The sequence below is a fragment of the Caretta caretta genome, chromosome 15 (assembly GCF_965140235.1).
Source record: "Caretta caretta isolate rCarCar2 chromosome 15, rCarCar1.hap1, whole genome shotgun sequence".
Classification (NCBI taxonomy): Eukaryota; Metazoa; Chordata; order Testudines; family Cheloniidae; genus Caretta; species Caretta caretta.
The window spans coordinates 9,939,291-9,966,176 of NC_134220.1; the positions used below are offsets into that span (position 1 = coordinate 9,939,291).

At 49.0% G+C, this 26,886-nt stretch overlaps 1 protein-coding gene across 2 annotated transcripts in view; it reads left to right on the forward strand.

Annotated features, from left to right (window-relative positions):
* The window catches only part of SRRM4 (serine/arginine repetitive matrix 4), a 148,528-nt gene that overhangs the window by 84,232 nt on the left and 37,410 nt on the right, over nt 1-26,886 (forward strand). For both annotated transcript variants that reach the window (XM_075120209.1, XM_075120210.1), the window contains exons 2-4: nt 11,757-11,903; nt 22,321-22,407; nt 25,419-25,496. In XM_075120209.1, coding sequence (XP_074976310.1) covers nt 11,757-11,903; nt 22,321-22,407; nt 25,419-25,496 — 312 coding nt within the window. The remainder of the gene's footprint in view (nt 1-11,756; nt 11,904-22,320; nt 22,408-25,418; nt 25,497-26,886) is intronic.

The window sequence follows — 26,886 nt, forward strand, 5'->3', positions numbered from 1 at the left end:
CAAAAGCACTGAAATTTTGCAGTTAGTTTTTCATAAAATTGGTCATCTCTCTCTCTCTCTCTCTCTCTCACACTCACACACACACACACACAATATCACCAAATAGTTCTGAAGTTTCATGCTTTTTTTGCTCCAATTTAGGAATGTATTTTAATGCCTATGGGTCACTTGCATGCTAAAGTGCTCCTATTTCAAGTGTTTTGTTCTGCCAAAGATACTACCGTAGGAAAAACCATAGCAAATGCCACATTTGGATGACAAAAATTCAAATTTGGGGCTGTGAAATGGCTGGTATTAGATATTTTTAATTATGAAATGGAATGAACCTTGGCTAGCTTTGAATTATAGTTTTCCCCACCTGACTGGCTCCACCTACTGGTAGGATGGGGACATTGAAAGTGCGGTTTAAACATTCTGGGTTAGAAGTACTTTACCAAAGGCGGGTTTCTAAATGGGCCGGGGTAAAGGGTTGCGTGCTGGACATTTTGTATCCGTGGAAGGCCTTGGTGAAATCAGTTGCTGGCTGTATGCAGGCTACTGTGGTGCAAACAGGTGACCCAAGACCCACTGGCCTGCTGTGGCTACGTAATGAGCACTGGTTTCTGTAGAGAGGTTGGTTGATAGATTGTTTGTGCATCAGAGAAAAAAATGCCAAATAGAAATGGAGAAACTCCCATGCCAACCAGCCACAGCTCCGTCTGCTAGCCAGCTAACAGGTTCTGCTCGCTGTGCTGCTAAGGCGTGCAAGCGACTAGGGTTAGCAATGACTTAGGCGGTGGTGATGTTACTCCTGGTGTGTTTGGAGGCTGGAAATGTTGCGGGGGAAGGGGAAGAAGGATGGTGGGCCATTCCGCCCACCCTGATACATGACCTGTGGGGGATAGGCGTAAGCAAAGAACAAGGACCAAGGCAGGCAGGCAGAGGGCACCAAGCAGCTCTGAATGTTCTGTAACCTGGGCAGGAGTCTAGGGTCAGAAATAGAAAATCAACCGATCCTGTAAGGTGCTGAGTGCCCTCAGTTCCCAGTGAAGGTAAATGGCGTTGAAAGAAACGAGCACCGCACGGAAGTGCTCAGCACCTTTCAGGATCAGACCCCCAATGTGGCTTAAACCCCAGTAACCCAACCCTCCCTGACTTGGACTAACGCCACCTCTCTAGCCACAGGAGATGAGGCAGGTGGCCAGTTCTATAGTGCTGAGCCCGGCGTCGCTCCGATTATAGTACCTTGGGCATGTAATCAGGTCAGATGGGTTTGGCTGTTCATGACGCTCCCAGCACGGGAGGGAAAAGTCCACTGTGCAAATGAGGCTTCCCATTAAGTTACACTCAAAGGGCCTGAGGTCGGGCTGCTCCTTGTACCACAGGGCAGTTTTCTGCTGCTGCCAGAGCAGGGCGGTCCAGCAATGTACTCACGGGGGACTCTGTGCCCAGCTTTACGGCCAGTCTGCTGTGTAACTCTGGGCACCTCTCTGTGCTTCCATTTTCCCTCCCACCTTTTGTCCGTCTTGTCTCGGAGCCTGCAAGCTCCCCAGGACAGGGGTTGTCTCATGCTATGTGTCTGAATGGTACCTGGCAGAGCGGGTCCCCGGCTGTGGTTGGGGCACATCTGTAATGCAGAGCATAATAACTGCAGGGAGGGTGGCTTGTTTCAAATCCATCGGAGCTTGCTTTTGCTTTGAACCCAACTCCCGGAGCACTGCGTTCTTCTCCGACCCTCTGGCTGCATGGTGCCTGCTGCTAACATCCGAATGGAATCCTGACTGCCGTACATGAAACTGCCCAGTGCATTACTTGGTTATGCGAACAGCCGTGCCATCTCCTTGTTGCGAGCGATCCACGCTATGCCACCCACGGTGCCGGGAAGGCCACAGTCAACTGGATCTATTTATTCCCCATTTTCCCTTGAACGGCTGTGTGACTGTAGCACGATCTCTGACGGTTGGCTGTGTGGTGTTTTCTCCTTGATTTTGTTTCTGAGGAGAAGAGGAGAAGTCTTGTGGTAATCCTCTCCAGTAAGATTAAGCTTTCATGTAAAATTGAACCTGCTTTTACATCACAGAGATGAGACTAACAGACCATCACAAAAAAAAAAAATTAAATTGACATCTCCAGAGCTCAATCCAAAGGGATTACCAGCCAGTTTAGTGCTTTAGAGGCTATCCAGTGTTCATCAGAAGAGACTGGTTGAAATTAAGTCAGCCTTTGATGGGATTGGAGGATAATTATTTCCATCAATAATTACTCCCAAGCCCAGAGGAAATATTGCATAGCTTGTTCCAAGACAGTAGTTCTTGGCTGCCTCAAGGCCAAGTAAGAATTAACCCCTGGAAACAAAACAAAACAAAACCCCATTAGTCTCAACCGGAGCTTCGGTACTAAGATTCCTGCTCCCCATGACCTGAGAAAAGACGCTCCAGACCCCTCACAGTACAGCAGCTGAGCTATGTATCGTCATGCCAACTGGAGACCCTTTTGTACTGACAATGCACTAAAGAACAGTTCCTGCACAATGATGGGCCGAGACGCCTGTTCAAGCCCACTTCCTTGGTTCGCATAAGCCTCGTGTACAAATGGACCCTGCCAGATGCATGTTTGGGGACATGCAAAACTATCAGTAAGTTCTCCCGCATACTGTCAATTAACTAATCCATCCAGAGAGGGTTTCCACAGGTCACGAATTATGGAAAATTGGTAATTGATCCTAATGATTGAGCCTCAAAGGCAGGCAGCATGTTTTTAAAAGGGGCTCAGGAAAGGTCATAAGCTAATTATTTTGAGCAAATTTAGCAATTATCCCTGTATCTTCACTGGTAGTTGATGTTGAGGCTCGGAAGAGACCTAGAGCTTTATTGCAAGTAGGTGAGTAGATCTGAAGGCCAGCCAGGACAATGTGATCATCCTATATAACACAAGCCAGAGAATTTCACCGTTACCCCTGTATTGGACCCAGGAACTTGTCTTTGGCTAAACATACCTTCCATAAAGGCATCCAGGTTTGATCTGAAAGAGATGGAGAAAATCACCGCTTCCCTTGGCAGTTTGCTCCAGTGGTTCATCACCCTCCCTGTTAAAAATGTGTTTCTAGTTTGAATTTGTCTGGCTTTAACTTCCAGCCATTGGTTCTTGCTCTGCCTTTCTCCACTAGGTTAAAGAGCCCTTTAGTACCTGGGATTTTCTCTCTGTGAAGGTACTTACTCACCTTGATCAAGTCACCTCTTGATCTTCTTTTGACAAGCTGAACATAATGCTACCGTTACCATACAACATGGAGCCAGGAGTGCTCACCCAGCCCCATGCAGGGTGTGCACATCACCCAGCTTGGCTCCTTCCGTCAGAGGTCATTCCAGGAGAGCACAGAGGTTTCGTCTAGGTTCTTCTCCTTCCCAGTGTCATTTCTCAGCACAGTCAGGCTCTTCTCCCCCCAGAGAAGGAGTTCTGAAAACCTGGGGACAGACCCTGTTCGAGAGACCCTGAGATCAGGATCAGACCTAATATGGACAGCAGACTATCTCATCTCATCTACTGTGGGGCTCCTACACCTTCCTCTGAGGCATCTGGTGCTAGCTGCTGTCAGAGAGAGGACACTGGACTAGATGGGCTCTATGTCTGCCCCAGTTCAGCAAGTCCTATGTTCCCTGATATTATAATCCATTAAACACCATCAATGTGCACTACCCAATGTGCACTACATCAATGTGCACTACTACAATGTGCACGTGCTCTCTCTCTCTCTCTCTCTCTCTCTCTCTATATATATATATATATATATATATATATAGGCTCCCCTTCCCTTGTATATTTAAAGATTATGGAGATCGTAGGGCTGGCTGAAAGTTGGTGATTAGTTTCCAGGTGAATTTGTAAAAAAAAATTTTTTCTTTAACTGGATACTTGTAAAAAAAAATTCATTGAATCAAAATGGAAACTGTGAGGTTTTCTCCCCGCTGAACTTTTCTCCCTAAGGAAAGAAGGAAGAAAAAGAGTTGGGGGAGGACACCTCCCCCCCAAAAAAGGCCAGAAAATGTTTCATATCAAATTAGAATGATTGGACATTTTGTTTCAATGAAGAATTGGGAAGAATTCAAATAATCTAAACGTTTCCCACAAAAACATTCAGATCATTTGTAAAGACACACTTTTTGGGTTGGAAAAAAGCCCTCGGATGAAAAGATTTCAGCTGGGTCTCATAGACAGGCAGGAAGGTCAGCCATCTATTGGACAGACGGACACGTTTTCAGGGCTTCCCTGCCACACACCCCTTCTTCCCATGATATCACCACTTAATGCTTGGGTGGCAGTGCCCTAAATTCTTCCTGGCCCTTTCATCCCCCTTCCCGCTTTTCCTTCCCCTTTGTATCCTGCTTGGGGGGTTGTTGCTTTCAACTGGCCTTTTCGAGCCCTCCCCCATGTTGTGAAATGACACAGGCCTGTCAAACGTGCCGCTGGCAGTTGAGCAATTTGACGCAGAGCAAACCCCTGAATTCTAAAAGCGTCTAGGAAAGGCTGACTTGGTTCAGTATATAGTTTTTGGGTTGCGTTCCAACACCGTGTGGGGTAGCGGCTGTCGGCAACTGAATTGTATTGCTCTGCTCTGTTCTTTACTTCCTTTTCTTCCCCTGTCTGGGACGAGTGTTCGAACTCCCAGCAAGTGCCAGGCTGGGAGCAGGGAACGAGCCAGCCTCTCCGCCTCCTCCCACTCTGCCTCTCTCCTGCTGGAGGCATTGATTTGATTTAGAGGCCTTGTCCTCACAGCTTCCAAACCAACTCTCTGCTGAAGGCAGCAAGTAAGAGAGCGCGTGGGAGGGAGGGGCTGGATTTTTAAAGGGACAGCACCAGTACATCAAACCCCAAGTGTGCACAACTCATGAATCTGAGCCCCCCAAATCACGAGACTGGTGTCCAAATAACAATTTTTTTAAAAATGGTTCTTTTCCTTGGGCCTCTGTTTGCTGAGCCTTTAGGGAACACTTAGGTCCTGTTTTCCAGCATTGCTCTGCAGCTACGAAGACTAGAAACTTCTTTTTTTTAAATGAAAACTGAGCTTCTTACCTGATCACATGCCTCCGGGAGCTGGGGCTTTAAGGAAAACACCATGAGACTCATGATAAAATCACAAGGGTTGGCAGCAGTGTGTGCTGATGTCAGACTTCAAACTCCCCCTGGATCCTTCAGCTAGCTCTGTGAGTCAAGGAAGGGTAGGGCTGTGTGTGTGATGTACCCCCTGCCCCCATTCTCATGTCCCCTCCATGTGCGACACCCTGGGCTGTCTTTTCCCTGGTGGGGAATGCCCTACCGGTCAGACTACCAGACGTGGATGGGAACAGCAAATTCTCATTTTCCCCTCCTTCATGTGCTCTGGTGGGGCCGCGGGGCAAACAGCCCATGGGCTCTAGTGACTCGGGTGTATTGTAAGATCATTCCGCAGTGCATTGCACTTACAACTCCTCCTTCCTCCTGCTCCATCATCTTCCATGTAAATCCCCGCTCAGCCACACCAATCCCTGCAGATCCATTGCCCCTCCAGGAGCAGGAACACACGGGAGCAGCAGGGGCTATTGCAAGTGGCTCCCTTCCAAAGCCCTGGCGGGATGTTGCCTTCCCTCCAGCTTCTACAGAACTGCCTCCCCGCCACACGCCTGAGATAGCGAGATGGGGCTGGTCCCAGAGGGGGTGGGGCAGGAGGTAGCTCTCACTGCCTGTAACTATTTCTAGGCCTCAGAAATTCAACCCCTCTAGTCTGATGGGGTGCTGGTATAAGGCCTGGTGCAAACCCCACTGAAGTCAAGGTGAGTCTTTCCATTGACTGCAATGGGCATTCGGGGTCAGTAATGTGCGATGGGAGGCTAGTGTCTCTGAGAGCTGTTCCACATCCCCATCACCCCGCTGCTCACCCCGCCCTGAGCCATAGCAGCCAGGCCAGTATGGCGTGAGAGGACCATCAGCATTGCTCCCATCCCATTGCAGAGCCGCCCTTTTACCACCACACTCCCCTATAGCCAAACTTCCTGTCGACTTCCCCAGTCACATCCCCCAGATCCAGATCCAGGTCAGGATGGAAAGTTTATAAGCTGGTTTTATTTATTTGAGTAACGCTGCAGGTGACACCAAGGAAACAGAGTTTATGGCGACCCTTCCCGCTGTGGCTTACTGCTCTCTCTCTTCTTCTTTCCAGGCTTTGAAATAAACATCTTACGGGCCTGAAAACATATTGTCTTTCCTTAGGAGTGTTGCTGTTTGGGGGATGACAGAACCCCCTTGTACTCCCCCAAACCAAACCCGGCTGCTTTTTATGGCCCTGAGTCCGACATGGCTTCACTGCTCTCACTCTGGTTTTCATCCGTCTGGGCCCTGGCTGTCCCTGCAGACACAGGCTGCATCTGCCCTCTGCTCCCACAGGTTAACTGAGTGCAGTGTGCTTGGTTCACAAGGAGCTCAGTGGCTTTGGATCTCAAGTCTCCGTGCCCCATTTGCTAGGGTTGAAACCAACCACTGAGTTTCATATAGGTTCCAGCCCAGACCAGTCAGAGGCCAGGTTCCCCTGAAACTCAGCCTGAAATCACCCAGGGTCACCCACCTGCCCCCATTCTGGGGTCTTTAACAAAATACAAAACCAAGTAAAAGCGGCAAGAGCCCTGTGGCACCTTGTAGACTAACAGATGCACTGGAGCATGAGCTTCCGGCGAAGTGGGGATTCACCCGCGAAAGCTCAAGCTCCAATACGTCGGTTATCCCATAAGGTGCCACAGGACTCTTTGCTGCTTTTACCGATCCAGACTAACGTGGCTACCCCTCTGAGGCTTAAAACCAAGTAAGTTTCACCTAATCCATCACTTAAGTTTCAGCTAGTGCGGAGCTGATCACAAAGTCCTGTTTCAGTGTAGGTCCTACCTACACGTGGGCTTTAAAAGTTCTTGGTAACCAAATAGTAGTTCTTTTGGTTTGGGGTTTAGACTGCAAAAGACTTTCTCTGCCAGCTGGTGAGAACTTCACAGCCAGCTGCATTTTTTAACGGAAACTACAGCAACTGACGGTGTGTCCTTTTAGGATGCTCTGTGTAGATGCCAGTTGGGATAGATTTGAAAGACTTCGTTTTTGGCAGCATTGATAAGGTACCATCACCTCCGCCATTCTTCTTGATTCCACTCCACTCCTCCTGTGCATACATTTTAACGACACGCTCGCATGTGTGCCATGTTCTGAGTTCAGCCGTGGTTCAGTGGGGTCAAAATAAATCTGGGAGCGTAAAGACTGGCTGTGACTCCATTTGCTAACGCAGTGGTGAGGAGCTGTCTACTCACAAAGCAACGCGAGGCGGGGGTGGGAAGGGAAAGCCATGGCCTATGGTCAGTTATGGTTTGTGTCAAATGTAAATTGTAAATTCCAGGTTGCTGGCAGGCCCTAAGAACTGTCTGACTGTGTCTTGTCTGAATCCAAGATGTAAAGATTTCATTAAGGATCCAGGACACGCAGGAGCTATTTAAATTAACGCAGTAGAATATTTGCTTTTTCCTTTGTTTTGTTTCTTATCTGGCGGGGACGTGGCAAGCCATGTTCCCTGCTCTTGCCCACCTACGGCCCAAGCAGCAGCCACCTCTTTTGATTAAGCAGGTATTAGAAACATTGAATCGCCCAAGCCAATTGGGAGAGCAATGAGCTGTGGGTCATCTACTCACCCTTGATTTTTACTGGCATCCTGCTGCCTGGGGCAGCTTCCTGCCCTGGATTAGAAGAATGGTTGTTCTTTGAACGCCTGATGGCGAAGAACGGTGCATCAGTTTACAGCAGGTTAACTTGCATGTAAACAGACCAGGGGCTGAGTTTTTTCTATGTGCAGCTTGGTTACATGCAGAAGAACTTCCTCTTGTTTGGTTACAATATCTATTGTCCTGAAGTACTAGGAATTGGGAGTAGAAGACATGTAAATATCTCATCAACTGATCATTCTTTCTGTAATAATTAATGCCACCCATGGGGTGCTATCTTGAAAGCCCCAGTGCTGAAATCTCCTGATTCTTATTGTGCAGGGATGGCATTGCACAGTGGCCATGCAAGCTACCCTAAACTGTGTCTCATCTCCAGCTGGAGGTCCCATCTTTGCTTCCGTTGGCTGCTTGGTCCGTCTGCTGACAGTCAGCCAGGCCACTGATCGTTGCCTACTGCAGTAATATGGCTTTGGTAATGCATCCATTATTCTTACGCATATTAGCCATTAACATCCGCCCTGCCCCCATGGTGTGAGACGCCGGACAGACACAGAAGAAGGGGCACGGTCTCGACAAGGTAGATGATCGATGTAAGAAAAATGTCAACAGGTGATTGGTTGCTGTCCTGCTGTGTGGAGTGGCTCCCAACCATGAGCACCTGCCTCAGGGCAGGCTGTCAAAGACAGCACAGACACCCCAAACGGTATGGTCTAGGATTCGATTTCACCAAGCCAGTAACAAATGGGAACTCCTGGATCACTGGAACAGTCTTACCGTGGAGTCTCAGGCCGTCCCCTTTGGCCATGTCTTTACTACTTTTGTCAGCAAAACTTATGCCGAATACCCCTGAGCGACACGAGTTTCACTGGCATTATGTCAGTGGCAGAGCTTCTCCCACTGACATCGCCACCGCCCCTTGCTGGGGGTGGTTTAAGTATCTCGAGGGGAGAGAGTGGCTACACGAGAGATCTTACGGCGGTGCAGCTGCATCAGTTCAGCCTTGCCGCTGTAAGCTCTCTCGTGTAGACTGGAGAGCCTAAGGCCATGTCTATCTTGCCACCCAGACAAACTGGGCTTAGTGATAAATGGGCACTTGCACCAAAAATCACACCACATTCAGGCTGCTTCCAGTCGCAAGAGACCAGTCACTTACCTGCAGCTCAGTTGGGACCCTGGATCTTACACCAAGGACAACAGCAGTAGCCAATCCTGTAATAAATTGTCTAGAGGTTTATTAACTAGGAAAACGGAATAAAAGAGTTATTTTCAGGTTAACGCAAGCAAACATACACACGCCAATGAGTTACCATCTAAATGCTCTAGCCTCTGTTTGCCAGAAGCTGGGAATGAGCGACAGGGGATGGATCACTTGATGTTTACCTGTTCTGTTCATTCCCTTTGGGGCACCTGGCACTGGCCACTGTCGGAAGACGGGATACTGGGCTAGATGGACCTTTGGTCTGACCCAGTAGGGCCATTCTTATGTTCTTAAATCCTAAGAGTGACAGAAGTGTAGTGATATGTCAATTCCAAGTGTCTTTCAGGACAGACCCAGGAGGCAGCCCCCAGGGATCTCTGGCTTCAGTTTAGAGTCTCTGGCCATTCAGAGTTCAAACAGCCAAAAAGACGCAGTTTCTTCTTGTCAGGGATTTCATCCGTTCCCCCAGAGTTCAAGATGATGGGACAAGTTCACATGCATGTCTCCTCTTCATGGGTGGGCAGCGGGTGGGGGGTGGGGGTAGAACAATCAACAAAGTCTTTTGTCCTCTTATGTTCCCCAATGGTTTGTCTGGTGTCTATTGGCCTTCTTTTGTTGGGGAGGAGATAACACATGCTGTGGCAAACTGATATTTCACACTGGGTAATGCTTTGCTCCTGACTAGGCGGTTTACAGTTCCAGAACTAACACTAACTATCACCTTCTAACCTATATATGTATATAAGTGAGAGTCACGTATGCAGCAGTTCTTAGAGTCTAAACAGTAAATGCAGTATTGTAAGACTAATACCTATTTGGAGCAAAGCTAACACACAGGTGACCTGGTCTGGTCTCCAGCTACGAGGCTGTCCGTTCTTAGCTCATGCCTACAGCCTGGGCAAGAGCTGGCATCTGGCCTGTCAGTGTCATGGTTACATTTTCTATTGTCACTGAATTGCCCCCAACCATCGCTCCACCCACCCCTCATCCCAGTGCCCCAGCCAGCCTGCTACACCACTGCCACCTCAAGGGCTGACCCAAAGCCCCTTGAAGCTGACAGGAAAGCTCATAACTTCAAGGAGACTTGGCTTCCTCTTGCACCCTGACCAACCCCTCCAGGAATATGTGCCTGCAAGACATCTCTGCAGAAAAAGAGCAGCCCCTTCCTGGAAGGTTAAACGGAAGCTTTTGCCTGGAATGAGGAGTTGACGCTGATGGCATTTTAGGAAAATCAGTCCATCGCTGGTGCTCATGGTAGGACCACAGCCTGGACTCTCCCTTGCCTACCCCCTTCCCTTGCTACTTGTGTCCTGCTTCATTCAGGGAGTCTCTTTGGGTCTGTCAGGGCCGGGGGGCTGTGCTGGCCACACTGCTGCCCTCAGACATGCCAGCTGGGTAGGGAAGGGGGGGTGCCAGCCAAGCCGCACAAGGGCAGTGCCAGCCTTCGGAGTGGGAACACGGATAGTGCAGTACGGCAGGTTGGCCAGCAGAGCTCAGAGCCAGGAGCAACTGGAGTGAGAGAGCACAGCCTGCCTGCTGGGATCACTCTCCATATTGCTGAGGGGTTTGGTGCCTACTGCATTAGAGGGTGTTGTTGTTCGGACCTGCTTTTCCCTTCTCCTGCCGGCTGTTTTCCTTCCTGTTTTACCCGTTAAATGAGCCATCTCCAGGCTGCAGTCTCCCAGCCTCGGTCTCTCAATGCTTGTGGCAGCTCTGACGTGAAAGCAGATGGAAACGGGTCGGCGTCGCGCTGGAGCCAGACTTCAGACAAGTGTTTTCTCGAGTCTCGTTTGAACGTTGGTTGTTTCCTGTGACACACAAGGGCCTGGGAACGGAATTCTCTCCACCTAAGCCTCGCGTGGCTTGAATGGGAGGTGACGGTGTCCTGAGAGCTGTGTGTAATCCCAGAGCCGTCGCCTCCCGTTCTGCTCGCTGTTATTTCTCACATCCAGAGCTTTAGGTGGGCCGGGTGGAAGCTCCCTCTGAAGGGCGGGAAGCTGGGGAGCCATCTCCAGGCTGGGGATGGGCTTCCCAGTAGTTCCTACTGCTTCTACTACAGCAGCTCCTTGGTGGCTGGTGCCCTGTCCCCGCCCACCCACCTCGGTGGCTGGTGCCCTGTCCCGTCCCCACCCCACCTTGGTGGCTGACACTCATACTCCTGGCTCCAGTGTCTCCATCAGGATCCACAGTGGCTGAAAGGTTGGACCACGATGGGCCGGGGAATCCATCCTGCGTCTTGGTAGCTGGTCTGATGTTATTGCCGCCGTGGCTGCTCATCCCCTCCGGTTCTGGTTCTCTCCTCTGTGAGATACCGTGGGGGTGAAAAACAAGTGGGGGGACAGAAACCTAGATCTACCTCTCACCAGTATGTCCATTGCAGGGGCGCTAGCCCCCTCCACCACCCGGTTCCGCCACCCCAGGCTCTACATGTGTATGAATCTGTACCAAACACCAGTCCACCCAGAGCCCGTATCCGCCTCTTTCCCACAGGGCTCTCCTTCTACCCACCTTGCTGACAGAGCTTGGGAGCAGAGGCCTCCCCTTCCGGCCTGAAAGCCAATGGATGACTCTTTGCAACTCTCTTCATCTCTCTGGGCCGCCGTTTCCCATCTGTTAAATGGGAAACTTCCTTCCTTTCGCCCACCCTCTGCTTCACCATTTCGACTGTAAATCCTTTGGGGTAGGGACTGTCTCACTGTTTGTTTGCACAGCGCCTAGCACCGGGGGGCTCTGGTCTCGGGTGGAGCATCTGAGCACGAGCGTAACACACACATTAACGGCTGTAGTCCTTCAGACAAGGTGACCTCCCTGGAGAACGGCCCCTCATTGCTCTGTTTCTCTGATCTGTTGCCCAGCACTGAGACGCCGAGCTGCCTGTCATGCCCAACGGAGGAGAGACGCTTGGAAAAGCCGAATGGAAACACAGCTCAGGAGGCCTCCAGCACCAATGGCTGTGTGAAAGGAAAGGACAGCAGACAGTACGCCCACCACAGATCCCGCAGGTAAGAGCCCAGCCGCTGAGGCCCTTCCTGGGAGCAGTGGCTAATGCAGTGGGGTGAGGTTTTGTGGGAGGGGTGTACTAGCCATCTTCCTAACCCCCCTGCCGGACCCCTGCAAGTTTGTCCCTGCAGGGAGTCCCACTCTGCCGCAGTCTCCATTGAATGGCCTGTGAGAGCCTACGACAGTCGAGTCGCTCCATTAACTCATCCAGCAGAGCTCCCCCCGGCAACCCCGGTAACCTGGCGTTCCTACCCCACTGTGATAGCGATGGCATCACACCTGCTTCTGAGGTGTAGGCACTTATTGGCTCCGTTCCACGAATGCATACAGGCCCTCCACCCCCAGGAGCTTCAGTCTTCCCCTTACGGCAGCAGGGTTTCTGCCGTGCCACCTACACTCGCTACACTGCCCCTCCGCCCCCCAGACGCTGCGGCAGCCACCGGCCCTCTCTTCCCAAAATGGCTGCCTGCAGCGGGCGCTTGAGTGAACGTGCATCCAAGCAGTGGATGGCCACCATTTCAAACTGGTCTTGGAATAGGGTGACCACCCCCAGGGGGCTGGCCTGAGCCGTCCCTGCCTCCCACCCACACAGGGCTGGGCTCAGCTTCCCCATCCCAGTGCCCGCGTCTGGCCCCAGCCTCCCCACCGTGTCCTCCATATGCAGGGCGGCCCAAGGCCACACTTGCCAGCCCATGCTTGGGGGCCCCTGAGGCCTCCCTCTCCCTGCTGCGTGTGGGGCTGGCCAGCTGGCCCGAGACACTCTCCCTAGACCTCCCTCCAGCACGGGGCTGGCATTGCCACTTGTTACCGGCCTTCCCACGACGTTCCTCCATGCCCCGCTAGGAGTCCCACCCCACTTTTTTAGCAAAACTGCATTTGTCCACACAAATGCACAGTTTTCCCCAAAAAGTCAGGACAGCCGGGACAGGGGACTGTCCCAGCCAAAACGGGACATATGGTCACCTTAGCTTAGAGGGGGTTTGAAGGCAGGCCACCTGCCAGCATCCCAGTACTCTGCTGTGGGTGATGGAGGTGCTAGCAGTTGAGACCTACCATAAGAGATTCCCTTCTGCCCATGCCTAGATCACAGACCAACAGCACAGGGCTTGTTAGGGCAGAGGTTCATTATCAATTCTTCCTTAACTTGTGGTGGCTTGAAAGGGGAAAAATTAATCAAAAGTTTATAAATGACGTGAACAGCCTTTCCATGCCCTGCCTGTTAAATTATCTCTGGGATTAGAGCCAATCCGTTTGGTTAAAGCTGCTAGAGACACAGAGAGAGAGAGAGAGAGAGAAAGCACATTTCATATCTTCAGATTTCAAGCTAACCAGCGCAATAATCTAAAGTGTATTTTTAATTAGACTTTGATGACAATCAGAGAGAAATAATTCAAGTCAGATGAACTCAGGGAGAAAGTTTCTACATCAAAGACAAAGTAAATTATCTGCAGAAACCAGGAAGGGCTCTACAAGAATCTGCATGGGGCTGAGGGGTGAAGGCTAAAGGTTCATTCTCCTGTTGCCCCCTGATCCATGGAGGTACCGGAACTGAAAAACTGGATTTGCTGTCAAGAGGCCGTGGAAAGGGCTGAGAACCGAATAGCTGTATTTTCAGAGGTGCTGAGAAATCACAGCTCCCACTGAAATAAATTAGGTCATGAATATACATGAAAGATCATGGAAGCAGATCAGATGAATGTTTAATTATTAAATCTAGTGATCAATGTGATCTAGTGATAATGTGACTAGTGATCAATAGTGATCAATGGCTCCATGTCTAGTTGGCAGCCGGTATCAAGTGGAGTGCCCCACGGGTCAGTCCTGGGGCCGGTTTTGTTCAATATCTTCATAAATGATCTGGAGGATGGTGTGGATTGCACTCTCAGCAAATTTGCGGATGATACTAAACTGGGAGGAGTGGTAGATATGCTGGAGGGGAGGGATAGGATACAGAAGGACCTAGACAAATTGGAGGATTGGGCCAAAAGAAATCTGATGAGGTTCAATAAGGATAAGTGAAGGGTCTAGCACTTAGGATGGAAGAACCCAATGCACAGCTACAGACTAGGGACCGAATGGCTAGGCAGCAGTTCTGCGGAAAAGGACCTAGGGGTGACAGTGGACGAGAAGCTGGATATGAGTCAGCAGTGTGCCCTTGTTGCCAAGAAGGCCAATGGCATTTTGGGATGTATAAGTAGGGGCATAGCGAGCAGATCGAGGGACGTGATCGTTCCCCTCTATTCGACATTGGTGAGGCCTCATCTGGAGTACTGTGTCCAGTTTTGGGCCCCACACTTCAAGAAGGATGTGGATAAATTGGAGAGAGTCCAGCGAAGGGCAACAAAAATGATTAGGGGTCTAGAACACATGACTTATGAGGAGAGGCTGAGGGAGCTGGGATTGTTTAGCCTGCAGAAGAGAAGAATGAGGGGGGATTTGATAGCTGCTTTCAACTACCTGAAAGGGGGTTCCAAAGAGGATGGCTCTAGACTGTTCTCAAGGTAGCAGATGACAGAACGAGGAGTAATGGTCTCAAGTTGCAGTGGGGGAGGTTTAGATTGGATATTAGCAAAAACTTTTTCACTAAGAGGGTGGTGAAACACTGGAATGCGTTACCTAGGGAGGTGGTAGAATCTCCTTCCTTAGAGGTTTTTAAGGTCAGGCTTGACAAAGCCCTGGCTGGGATGATTTAACTGGGAATTGGTCCTGCTTCGAGCAGGGGGTTGGACTAGATGACCTTCAGGGGTCCCTTCCAACCCTGAGATTCTATGATTCTATGAAACTCTGGACTGGGGGCTCAGGGGATCTGGGATCAATTCCCAACTCTGCTACAGACTTATTGGGTGACCTTGGGCACTTAATCTTTCTGGGCATTAGTCCCTAGTCTGTAAAATGGGGCTAGAAATACTTCTTTCTCCTATCTGTTTAGGCTGTAAGTTCTATCTCTCACTATATATCTACAATGGGGCTGTAATCTCAGCTGAGGTCCCTAGGTGTTACCATAAAAAATAGCAATCATTTATGTTGGATTGTTGTTAAGGTGGATGCTGTATGGGCGTTAGTCCCTCCTGACTGAAGATCTGGCCAGAGCTTTCAAGGGGACCTTATTCAAGGGGACCAGATATTACAGGTTAATAACTGGGGAAGATATTAATTTTTTTCCTGATAGATTTCCCTCCCCATTGCCTGGCAGAGTTGATGTTCAGGGAGCAGAGAATGCCTCCTGGAATCTGTCCCCAAGGCAGCTGTCATCACACTGGTTATTTTGCCTGCTTCTCTGCTGAGTTTGTGATTCCCATCCCTCTCCAGAGCCAGATGTTCCAGTGCAGGAACATGGGAGTTGCCAATCCGGGACAAGCCATTGGTCATTCTAGAATGGGGGACCCTGCCAATCAGTCCCCCTTGGGCTAGTTAGTGAGGCTTATGCCACCTCCGTGACAGTACCAAGCTGGGAGGGGCCACATGCCATCTTGGTCTGTGGTAAAGTCAGCGCTTGCAAGCCACCATGTTTGGGGTGGGTTGCTATGGGAAGGGGAGATGGCCAGCGTGAAGCCAGACATGGCAGGGGGTGGTGCTGCTGATGCAGTAGGTAGATCTCTCTCCGGGGGCACCTGAAGTGGGCAGGGCCTGGGGCAGGATCCTCTGCTACACAGTACAGACCTTGGTGGACCAGTCTCCTCCCAGAACTTCAACCACCTTCCTTCCCGCATTACTCTGGCCATTGGCACAAAAGCAGAAACCACCTACCAGAGCAGCTGGGATGCCTTCAGCTTCCCAACACTAGAGCCAGCCCATGGTGTTGGGGAGTGATTCCAGGAGGAGCCTGTACCAATCCCGGCAAACAGCCTCTGACTTTGGATGGTGGAGTTTTGTGCCTTTTTACTCTGAGGTCAGTGTGAGAATTATCTGGGCTTGGGGAGCAAGAGCAAAGCCCGGCATGTGAAGCAAGTGGGCTTTCAGGTAGAGAGGCCATCATCAGCAGGACTGCAGTGGGAGGGAGAGACTCCAGGGGCCTGATGAGGCAAAGGGCTCTGAAAGAGTGTGTGGGGAGGGGGAATGTCAAATGGGGGAGCCATTTCGGAATAATGCCCACAGCGGGTGTTGTTTCCTAACCCCTGGCAGTTAGGGGTTGGCCCATGCCATGACTCGTGCGGGGATTTCCCTCCATTGAAAGACCATTTGGCGGGAGGCTCTGATGGAGGATCTCCGAGGTTGTGAGGCTTCTGAAAATCCTCACAGGGGGAACGCCAGCAAGATGAAGCTTGATACAGGAGGACTGATTATATTCTCTGGCCTGGGTTGTACAGGAAGTCAGACTAGCTGATGCAATGGTCCCTTCTGGCCTTCACATCTATGAATTTCCATTAAAGATCAGGAAGGGGAACACATGGAGTGTAGCTGCATCACCGTACTGCAGCTTTCCATTTCTAAGGAGCCTGCCCTGTCTTCAGAGGCATCTGCCATGTTGTGAGGCAGAGGTGATGCAGCATCTTAGAATGACCCAACGTGCTCTCTCTGGACACCTTACTTTTGTTCTTTTTTGGTTTGTTATTTTCCTTTATCTCCGATAAGTTGCTGGCCATGAAAGTGTATGGTTTGCTCTTGGCATGTGGGAAAATGTAATGGGCAGATGAAAGGAAAACACTTATGCAAAAAAATTGGGGAAGAAAACCAATCTGAGCGCTATTTGCCTAGAAATTTGGGCAATACAGCACAGGAGGGAATTAGCTTGTGATGATGACAAAAAGTCCCTCTGCATCTGCACAGAGACAGATGTCTGATTTTGAAGAAAGACAGCGATCCCCCTCAAAACAACATTTCTTTTACCTTACCACAAATAAAAGGCCCATCAAGCCTGTTACCAAGAAGGCAGTGTACTACATCTCCTAATGAATCTTCCACTGGCGCTTTGAATTACTTGAGAGGCGAAAAAGCAAGAGAGGACATATTGAAATGCTAATTGGAGGATGCAATACGATTCCATCCCCCTTTCTGATCTGCAACAGAGGGACATGATCGTTATTATCTTGCAAAAAAAACTTGTCCCTCCGCCTCTAAAAAGCAGCGTGCTGACCCAGTACCAGGCTGAAAAGAACCAGTGGTTTCTAGTGAGCGGGACTGATTCTGCTCCCCATTATACCAGTGTAAATCAGGAATCCCTCCACCAAGCCCAGTGTCCAGGGAATAGATTGGAAAAGGGAAAATGATAATAGAAAGGGAGAATGTTTCCTGGAATGGGATGGAAAGCTGATATATCTCAAAAGGGCCTAGGAACAGAAGCTGGGATTTGATCTCTCACGGGGACATGTGGTGCATGTTGTTCCTCTATTTTGATGCAACAGTGGATGAAGGGCACCTAAGGCAGGATACCAAACCACATCCTCAGAGATCCTCCATCAGAGCCTCCCTCCAAAAGGTCTCTGTCACCGGACTGGCCCCTTTCAGAGGGAGTGGGGCCCAGTGTACCTGTGACTGAACCTGCTGCCCTGCTGGGCTCAAGGGAAGGCTCCTGGGCCCTATAAAAGGGGAGACAGACAGCAGGCTGGGAAAGCTGGCTGCCCACTGACCCCGCCACTACTTTTGGATGCCATGCGTTGCCAGCAGGGAGCACTACAAGGCAGACACATCCTGTGACAGTCCCCTTCCCCTCAGGCCAAAATTGCTGACCCACATCAACAAAACAGACTCCCCTGGGTCTCGCAGTGTGGATTCTGTTGTCTGTTTGGGCTGCGGGTTCTTCAGGGCAGGGGTGGTCTTCCCCTGTGTCTTTGTACTTAACAAATAACAAGTGCCATTCTCTCTAGGGCGGTATGAAATCAAATGCCCCAAGCCTGGGCCTGGAATGCAGTGTGTGCCTGGCCATTTGCAGTTATCCAGTACCCAAGGGAATTTGTCACAAGGACAGAGGGGCTGAATTTCTCTGCCGGGGACATGGCAGCCTTCACTGGCTATTCTAACTTGTGTGATGTTGCTGGGCGTGGTTCAACATTTGCCACCCATCACCACAGAGGTGGCTGCATTTCAGGGAACGGTGAAGCGATCCTGTAATTAGAGACCTGGTGGTTAGCAGATGCCTGGTGCTTAGTGTGGTTTTGGGGCTCTGGGAAAATGACAAAGCAAGAGTAAATTGGACCCTCCATCAGAATGTGGTGTTAGCCTGGCCTTGGCTTGCTAATTTTTTCGTCGTTTAGGCCTAGACTGTACCATACGTAGACACGCTGAGTGGTATCTTCCTGTGCAAGTAGAACCACCGAAATAAACAGGACTCTGTTATTATTTTTATTATTATTTATTTTATTCATATCTCAATGCCTGGAGCCCCATCAAAGATCACAAACACATGGTGAGAGGTAGACCCTGACCTGCAAAACTTAAACAGAAAAGAAAGGGTGGGGAAGAGAGGGGCATTATCTCCATTTTACAGATGGGAAACTGAGGCCCAGAGAGTTTAAGGCCAGATCTTCAAAGGTAGTAAGGTGGCTTGAGATTTAGACACCCAAGAACGAAAGAATGGCCATTCTGGGTCAAACCAATGGTCCATCCAGCCCAGTATCCTGTCTCTGACAGAGGCCAGTGTCAGGTGCTTCAAAGGGAATGGGCAGAACAGGGCACTCATCAAGTGATCAATTCCCTGTTGCCCATTCCCAGCTTCTGGCAAAGAGAGGCAAGGGACACTTCAGAGCATGGTTTTGCATCCCTGCCCATCCTAGCTAATAGCCATTGCTGGACCTATTCTCCATGAACTTATCTAGTTCTTTTTTGAACCCTGGTATAATCTTGGCCTTCACAAGATCCTCTGGCAAAGAGTTCCACAGGTTGACTCTGCGTTGTGTGAAGATGTACTTCCTTTTGTTTGTTTTAAACCTACTGCCTATTTATTTCATTTGTTGACCCCTAGTTCTCGTGTTATGAGAAGGAGTAAATAACACTTCCTTATTTACTTTCTCCACACCAGTCATGATTTTATAGACCTCGATCATATCCCCCATTAGTCATCTCTGTTCCAGGCTGAAAAGTCCCAGTCTTATTAATCTCTCTTCATATGAAATCTCTTCCATACCCCTAATCATTTTTGTTGCCCTTTTCTGTATCCTTTCCAATTCCAATATATCTTTTCTGAGATGGGGCAACCAGATCTGCACGCAGTATTCAAGATATGGGCGCACCATGGATTTCTATAGAGGCAACATGATATTTTCTGTTTTATTATCAATCCCTTTCCTAATGATTCCCAACATTCTGTTCACTTTTTTGACTGTCACTGCACATTGAGTGGATGTTTTCAGAGAACTATCTACAGTGACTCCAAGATCTTTCTTGAGCAGTAACAGCTAACTTAGACCCATCATTTTATATGTATAGTTGGGATTATGTTTTCCAGTGTGCATTATTTTGCATTTATCAACACTGAATTTCGTCTGCCATTTTGTTGCCCAGTCACCCAGTTTTATGAGATTCCTTTGTAACTCTTCCCAGTCTATTTTGGACTTAACTATTTTGAGTAGTTTTGTATCATCTGCAAATTTTGCCACCTCACTGTTTGCCTCTTTTTCCAGATAATTTATGAATATGTTGAACAGTACTGATCCCAGTACAGACACCTAGAGGACACAATTATTTACCTCTCTCCATTCTGAAAACTGATCATTTATTCCTATCCTTGGTTTCCCATCTTTTAACCAGTTACCCATCCATGACAGGACCTTCCCTCTTATCCCATGGCAGCTTACTTTGTTTTAAGAGCCTTTGGTGAGGGACCTTGTCAAAGGCTTTCTGAAACTCTAAGTATACTATATCCACTGAATCCCCCTTGTCCACATGCTTGTTGACTCCCTCAAAGAATTCTAGTAGATTGTTGAGACGTGATTTCCCTTTACAAAAACCATGTTGACTCTTCCCAAACAAATCATGTTCATCTATGTGTCTGATAATTCTGTTCTTTAGTATAGTTTCAACCAATTTGCTGGTACTGAAGTCAGGCTTACTGGCCTGTAATTGCCGGGATCACCTCTGGAGCCTTTTTAAAAAATTGGCATCACATTAGCTCTCCTCCAGTCACCCGGTGCAGAAACTGATTTAAATGAGAGGTTACAGACTACAATTAGTAGTTCTGCAATTTCACATCTGAGTTCCTTCAGAACTCTTGGGGGAATACCATCTGGTCCCGGTGACTGATTACTGTTTAATTCATCAATTTGTTCCAAAACCTCCTCTAATAACACCTCAGTCTGGGACAGTTCCTCAGATCTGTCACCTAAAAAGAATGGCTCGGGTTTGGGAATCTCCCTCACATCCTCAGCCGTGAAGACCGATGCAAAGAATTCATTTAGTTTCTCTACCATGGCCATATCTTTCTTGAGTGCTCCTTTACCATCTTGATCATCCAGTGGCCCCACTGGTTGATTAGGAGGCTTCCTGCTTCTGATGTACTTAAAACATTTTTTGCTGTTACTTTTTGAGTCTTTGGCTAGCTGTTCTTCAAATTCTTTTTTGACCTTCCTGATTATGCTTCCCTACACCTACATACCTTTGAGACTCTGGACCTGACTGACTTGCCCACGGCCATCCAGGCGCAGCTGGGAATTGAACGCAGATCTCTCCTGAGGCATGGGGCTGTGCCTTCCTTCCTGTTGTGGAATAGGGTGGGCCTCAGTCCTGAGTAAGGGTGGCAGACGCTGGCCCCTTGCAGCGGTGATAGTCTGGATCCAGGTTGCTATGTAACTAGAAGATCGCTGTTCTCCTGATGCTGGCCAGCACATCCGAGTAATATATTTGTGATGGGACCCGTTTCTCCATGTTAAAATAAACTAGTGAGCCGATAACTCAGGGGCCAGAGAAGGAGGGGCATTCTGCTTGTTACACATTTACCAACCGAGCCCTGGCAATGAAGGAGAGTTTCTTTACACGTTCCAAAAATACTTTGCTCTTCAGTTATTCATGGCTCATGAGCAAAACATTAGCATCACGTTTAGTTTTGTAGGGCTATAAAAAAAGTGTATTAAAAACACTAAACAATTGGCTTTTTATGGTAGCGTTATTTTGGTAGTAATTCGATCCCTAGATAAGACCGATTCTATCCTGGGCCCTGTAAAGTGCAGTGAAAGCCCTGAATGTAAATCAGTGACAGCTGCAAAACAGCTCCTGCCCCTCCCTCTGCAGCCTTGTCATTCTAAATATCTTCATGCTCTGATGGTTTCCATGTATCAAGACTTTGTTAATAATACTTGTCCTTTCTCTAGCTCCTATTCCATTCTAGTCTGGTTTCTGTGTCTGAGGATCTCAAAGCACTTTCCAAATAGTAACTAAGTCTCACAACATCCCTTTGACACAGGTGTTATCTCTCATTTTACAAGTGGGGAAACTGAGGCACAGAAGCATGCAAGTAAACGTATCCACTAATTTTGGAGGTCTCAATTTTAGGGTTCCCAAACTGCGACACACTCCCGCCTGACTTTCAGTCGTCGTAAACACCTGCAAGTCCAATTGACCTCTGGGGATGCTCAGCACTTCTGAAAATCAGCCCCCAGCTGTGTGGAATTTCCAGAGGTGCTCAGAGTTGACTCAGCTGTGTGTGCATCATCACTAAATACATTTGAAAATCCAATTCCATGTGACTGGGCCAAGCTGTCGCTGGAGGTCAGTGACAGAGCCAGGAATACAACCCAGGAATCTTGACTCATTATCACTTGCTTTACCCACTGGACAGCACTTCCTCCCTTCCTAAGAATGTTTGGATTGCTTAACAGATAACCGCAAATTAACTGTCATATTTTAAACTAAGTGCCCCAAATTCATTTAACTACAGTATTTGCATTTAATTTAAATATAATGAGATTATGTGCTGTATGTTCCAAAATGTAAAAAAAAATACCCAGGGAAATATTTTTCTGAGGTTTAACAATGGTGTAAGAGAGCTATATCTCATTAGACTACCATAACACCTCAATAAATACGTTTTTGTAGTCAGTTGCTGTTTAAAATTTGTTAACTCTCTTATTAAATTTAGAGAAATTTATCTAGTTGCCATAATTATTGTATGCGAATTAGATGCCAATTAATTATTTAAAACCTATTTACTGAGGGTAACAAAACTTATAAATCTGTCACGGAGCTGTTAACCTCGATAAATATTTTTAAAATAATCAACGGGCATGTGAGTAACATACAGTAACTATCTCATTATATATATATATAAAATCCTGAGAGGAGACAGTTAATTTAAAGCATGACCAAATTGCTCATGACATGGTAATTAAGCATTTACCGTGCATTATAGATCTGCCATGAAACCCAGTTTTTCATGGTACAGCAGGAAGATTTGGAAAACGTCCTTCAGTCAGGACTATCTGGGAATTGGGGAAGTGGATGAAAACAACATTGATTGACATGGGTCAACTGATTGTCCTTCTTTCTCTCAAGCCCCTCACACAATGAGGAGTACACGCCACCACCCCCATCCCGGGGGAAGAAAAAGAAAAAGAAATCTACACGTAAGAAGAGGAGGAGGTGAGTTCGGAGAGGGGGAAACCCCACAGACCAGTGGCTGCTCAGATCCCAGGCAAAGGAAAAATATCTCCCCGGTTAGGTGACAGCTGGGAGAGCATGTGATCTGACAGGAAAGACTCTGTTCGCTCCTAGGAAGGAAAGGAATTATTTAGCATGGTTCCTGGAGGTATAACGAGGAGCAATGGGGTGAAATTAAGAGAAGGCAAAAAAAGCTGAATATCAAGTTAAACTTCCTGACAGTGAAATCGCCATGGAATAGCCTCCCTACAAGAAAACAGGGGAAGACCCATCTCATGGGACTTTTAAAACTAGACTGGGCCAGACACTAGGAGATGGATCAGAGGGCACGGTTCTGCACTTAGCACCCATATAGGGCTTTAGGCCCAGACCCACAAAGGTATGTGGACTCCTAACTTACAAAGCCCTGGCTGGGATGATTTAGTTGGGGATGGGTCCTGCTTTGAGCAGGGGGTTGGACTAGATGACCTCTTGAGGTCCCTTCCAACCCTGAGATTCTATCATTCTATGGTTTCAAATGAAGTGCAAATTAAGAGTGTGCCCCTGTGTTTTTTGCCTATCTAATATATGTTACTTTCAGGGGGACTTCCTGGTACCTGTTCTGTTCTGTTAAGGTCGTTCTACCAGGCCCATCCCCAGGGCGTCTGAACACCTTGATCTTGGCATCGCAGCAGGACTCAGACCTATCACCTTAAGCCAGCAACTACAGGGCAGGGCTGCGCTGCCAGGACCTAAAGCTCAGGGATAAGCTTTGTGTGAAAAGTCAGTGCCAGGAGGTGGCAGCAATGCAAGGCTGTGCCTGCTCCAGCAGCCTTGAGATGGGAAATTCCACCCAGCACAGTCAGCTGCACTAACATCTGCTGAAATAAATGTGACATCTTCATTGCAATCAAACCAGGCAGAAATCCAGAGCCTGGGTTTGCATTTCAACATATTGCTAGAGGGGAAGCGCCCCCTGATTAAAAAAAGGCCAGAGAGAGCTGTGAAAAAATAAATCTGCTTTTCAGAACTGCCATTCTCTGACTGCCTGTGAACATAGCCAACCACGGCAGCGTGGTCTAGATGAAATGACTATAAAGTGGGTGCACAACTGGTTGAAAGACCGTACTCAAGGAGTAGTTACCAATGGTTCGCTCTCAAACTGGGAGGACAAGTCTAGTGGGGTCCCACACATCAGTCCTGGTTCTGGTACTAATCAACATTTCCATAAATGACTTCGATAATGGAGTAGAGAGTATGCTTATAAAATCTGCAGATGACGCCAAGCTGGGAGGGGTTGCAAACACTTCGGAGGACAGGATTAGAATTCAAAATGAGCTCGACAAATTGGAGAATTGGTCTGAAATCAACAAGATGACATTCAATAAAGAGAAGTGCAAAGTGCTACACTGGGGAAGGCAAACTCAAGTGCACAGTTGCGAAATGGGGAATAACTGGCTAGGGGGTGGTACTTCTAAAAAGGATCTGGAGGTTATAATGGTTCACAAATTGAATATGAGTCAACAACAGGGTGCAATCGCAAAAATATCATTAATCAATAATATCATTCTGGGGCGTATTAACCGGAGTGTCGTATATAAGACATGGGAGGTAATTGTCTCACTCTATTCAGCCTTGGTGAGGTCTCAGCTGGAGTACTGTGTCCAATTCTGGGCGCCACGCTTTAGGGACAAATTGGACAGTGTCCAGAGGAGAGCAACAAAAGTGAGAAAAGGTTTAGAAAACCTGACCAATGAGGAAAGGTTTAAAAAACTGAGCATGTTTAGCCTGGAGAAGAAGATTGAGGTGGTACCTGATAAGTCTGCAAATATATTAAGGGCTATTATAAAGAGGACGGTGATGAATTGTTTTCCATGTCTGCTGAAGGTAGGACAAGAAGTAATTGGTTTAATCTGCAACAAGGGAGATTTAGATGAGAAATCAGGTAAAACTTTTAACTACAGGGGTAGCTAACCTCTGAAATAGGCTTCCAAGGGAGGTTGTGGAATCCCCATCATTGGAGGTTTTAAAGACCAGTTTGGACAAACACCTGTCAGGGATGGTCTAGTCCAATCTCAGTGCAGGGGCTTGGACTAGAGGACCTCTCAAGGTGCCTTCCAGTCCTACATTTCTATGATTCTGTAAATATTGGGACCCAGGAAAAGTCAGTGCTTGGATCCCAGCCTGGTTCAGTCAGATGCTATACAAGCTTCCCCCAGATCTATTAATACACTTTCACCTCCCTCCCCCCATCCCCAGCATCCCTGCCCTCCAGACAAGGGGTCTGACTCCCCACCACCACATTTCAGGGCTCAGCAGTCAGTGTGTGACCCCCTCCTCTGCAAACTGTCATGCCGGCTGTGGCAGCCCTAGGGATCAGACTCGCATTGAGGGGAAAGAGACCAAGAACTGGCGTGTGCATTTGAGGAGGGAACTAGGGCAATGGCCAGGGAAGGGGGATTGTGTATGTGCTACAGCCAGGGCTGTAGCAGAGCGGGATCCCCTGAGTTCAGGGGAGAAGGTTGCGGGGGGGTCAATGCAGTAACTGCGGGGACAGCACTGAGTTCTTTAGGCTGTTCTCAGCACAGAGCTCCCAGTCAGCATGAAGCTGCTCATACCCCCACCACACAGTGCTGGAGTTTGAGCACTAACATTTCTGTCGGGCCATGGTGGGGTGTGGGCACCCGGGACTAAAAGGGACCCTGCTGCAGCAGGTTGGGCAATGTTCTCTGATTCTCACAAAGCTCAGCCCAAACCTGCAGCCCTCTGGGCCTCCCCTGCATGTTGCCTGGCAGCTGTGGCAAATTCAGGGATCTTTCGTGATGGGAACAACACCTGCCAGGGAGGGAATGCATTTTCGCTTGTCCTCTAAGCAAGGATCGGAATGCAGGTCTCCCGAGTGAAAGGCTAGTGTGGTAAACCCCTGTGTCCCCAGACACTCACCCCAGCAGACAGACTCCTCTGGCTCGGGGCACCACATGCCCAGTAAGTAACATGTTGTCGCTGTTCCCCAGGTCTCCATCGTATAGCCCCTCGCCTGTGAAGAAGAAGAAGAAGAAGAAGAAAAGCTCAAAGAAACGAAAAAGAAACAGGTATTCCCCCTAAAACTCTCCGCCCCGAGCTCAGCGCACACTCCTCCCCAGGCACTGAACGCAAGGCGGTTGAGTGCAGCTGGGTGGTTTTCGTTAGAAGGAGGCTTAGAGGTAAAGCGTATCCATGCTGCTCAGCCCCACTGCCTGGGCAATGTTGGCCCCTGGGGGGATGGCCAGTGCAACGCCTATGCACGCCTTAACTCCCACTTAACCCTGGGCTAAAGTGGGACATAAGAGGTGCGTGGGAGTCCCTGGAAGGGATCCTGGCTGACCGAGAAAGGGAGCTCCCGCTGCAATGGGATCTCTGACACCCTTATCACCCCACCCACTCTCAGGAAGTTAGTACCCACATTGGCCCTAGCAGGGAGCAACACCTGTGCTCTTCCAAAGGGTTGTGCAAAGGGCAGGGAGCTGCCAGCTCTCCCTCCCTCTCTTCCCTTGCAGACCTTGCTGGGCTCGGCAGAATTCAACTTTTTTCTCCGGGGTCTTTGGCGTTGACACGTGGGCTGTCCGCATCACTCACCAAACGATTGTGTCTGCCTGTCCGCAGACAGCGCTGGGCCAGGTTTCTTTCATAGCCATTGGCTTGTTTGGTTTGTTCCCCCTTTTTAAATGGAAGCTTAAATTTGGCAGAATTCTGGGACCAAGCAGCTGTAATGCAGCCTGCACGTGCCAGCTCAGCCCGACTGCTCGCGTGCGGTCCCTCAGCCCGACTGCTCGCGTGCGGTCTCAATGCCAGACCATTGAAACCTGCCCAAGTGTCACCCTACACAACGCAAGGAGGTGCAAATGCTCATGCGGCAGCATTCTGATGTCCTGGGGGTGGGGGCTCTAGGAAAGGATGGAAGGCAAGGCCTAAACTCAAAGGCAAGATTTATAGGAAACCCTCTGAGGCCAAACCATTGAGTTTCCCACGGCGCTAGTCGTCTGTCATCCCATTTCCATCCTGCTTTATTCCTAGCTCAATCAGCCTCAAAAGAACCCAAATATTGGAACCAGAGATGGGCTCAAACAGAAACTCCATGTGCCAAACTCAGCCCCCCCTCGTCCAGCCCAAACATTTAGAACAGCTCAGGTGCACATCTACTTCTGAACGTCCCAGCAGGCATCTCTCTCTCCAGCAGGCCAGAAGCAGATCTGAATGCCTTCAAAGCAGGAGGCCTGCGCTGAGCTGGACCTAGCTCCAAACTGGCTAGCTCGGGCCCATCTCTAATCAGTGGCGGATTAAAGATTTTGCCGCCCCTAGGCCCTGAAATAATTCTTGGCCCCCCCCACCCCCACCCCAGCTTACCTCCTCTCCGCCTTCGCCTCCTCCCCTGAGCGCACCGCCGGGTCCTGCTTCTCCCCACTCCCTGCCAGTGCTTGTGCACGAAACAGCTTCGCGAAGGAG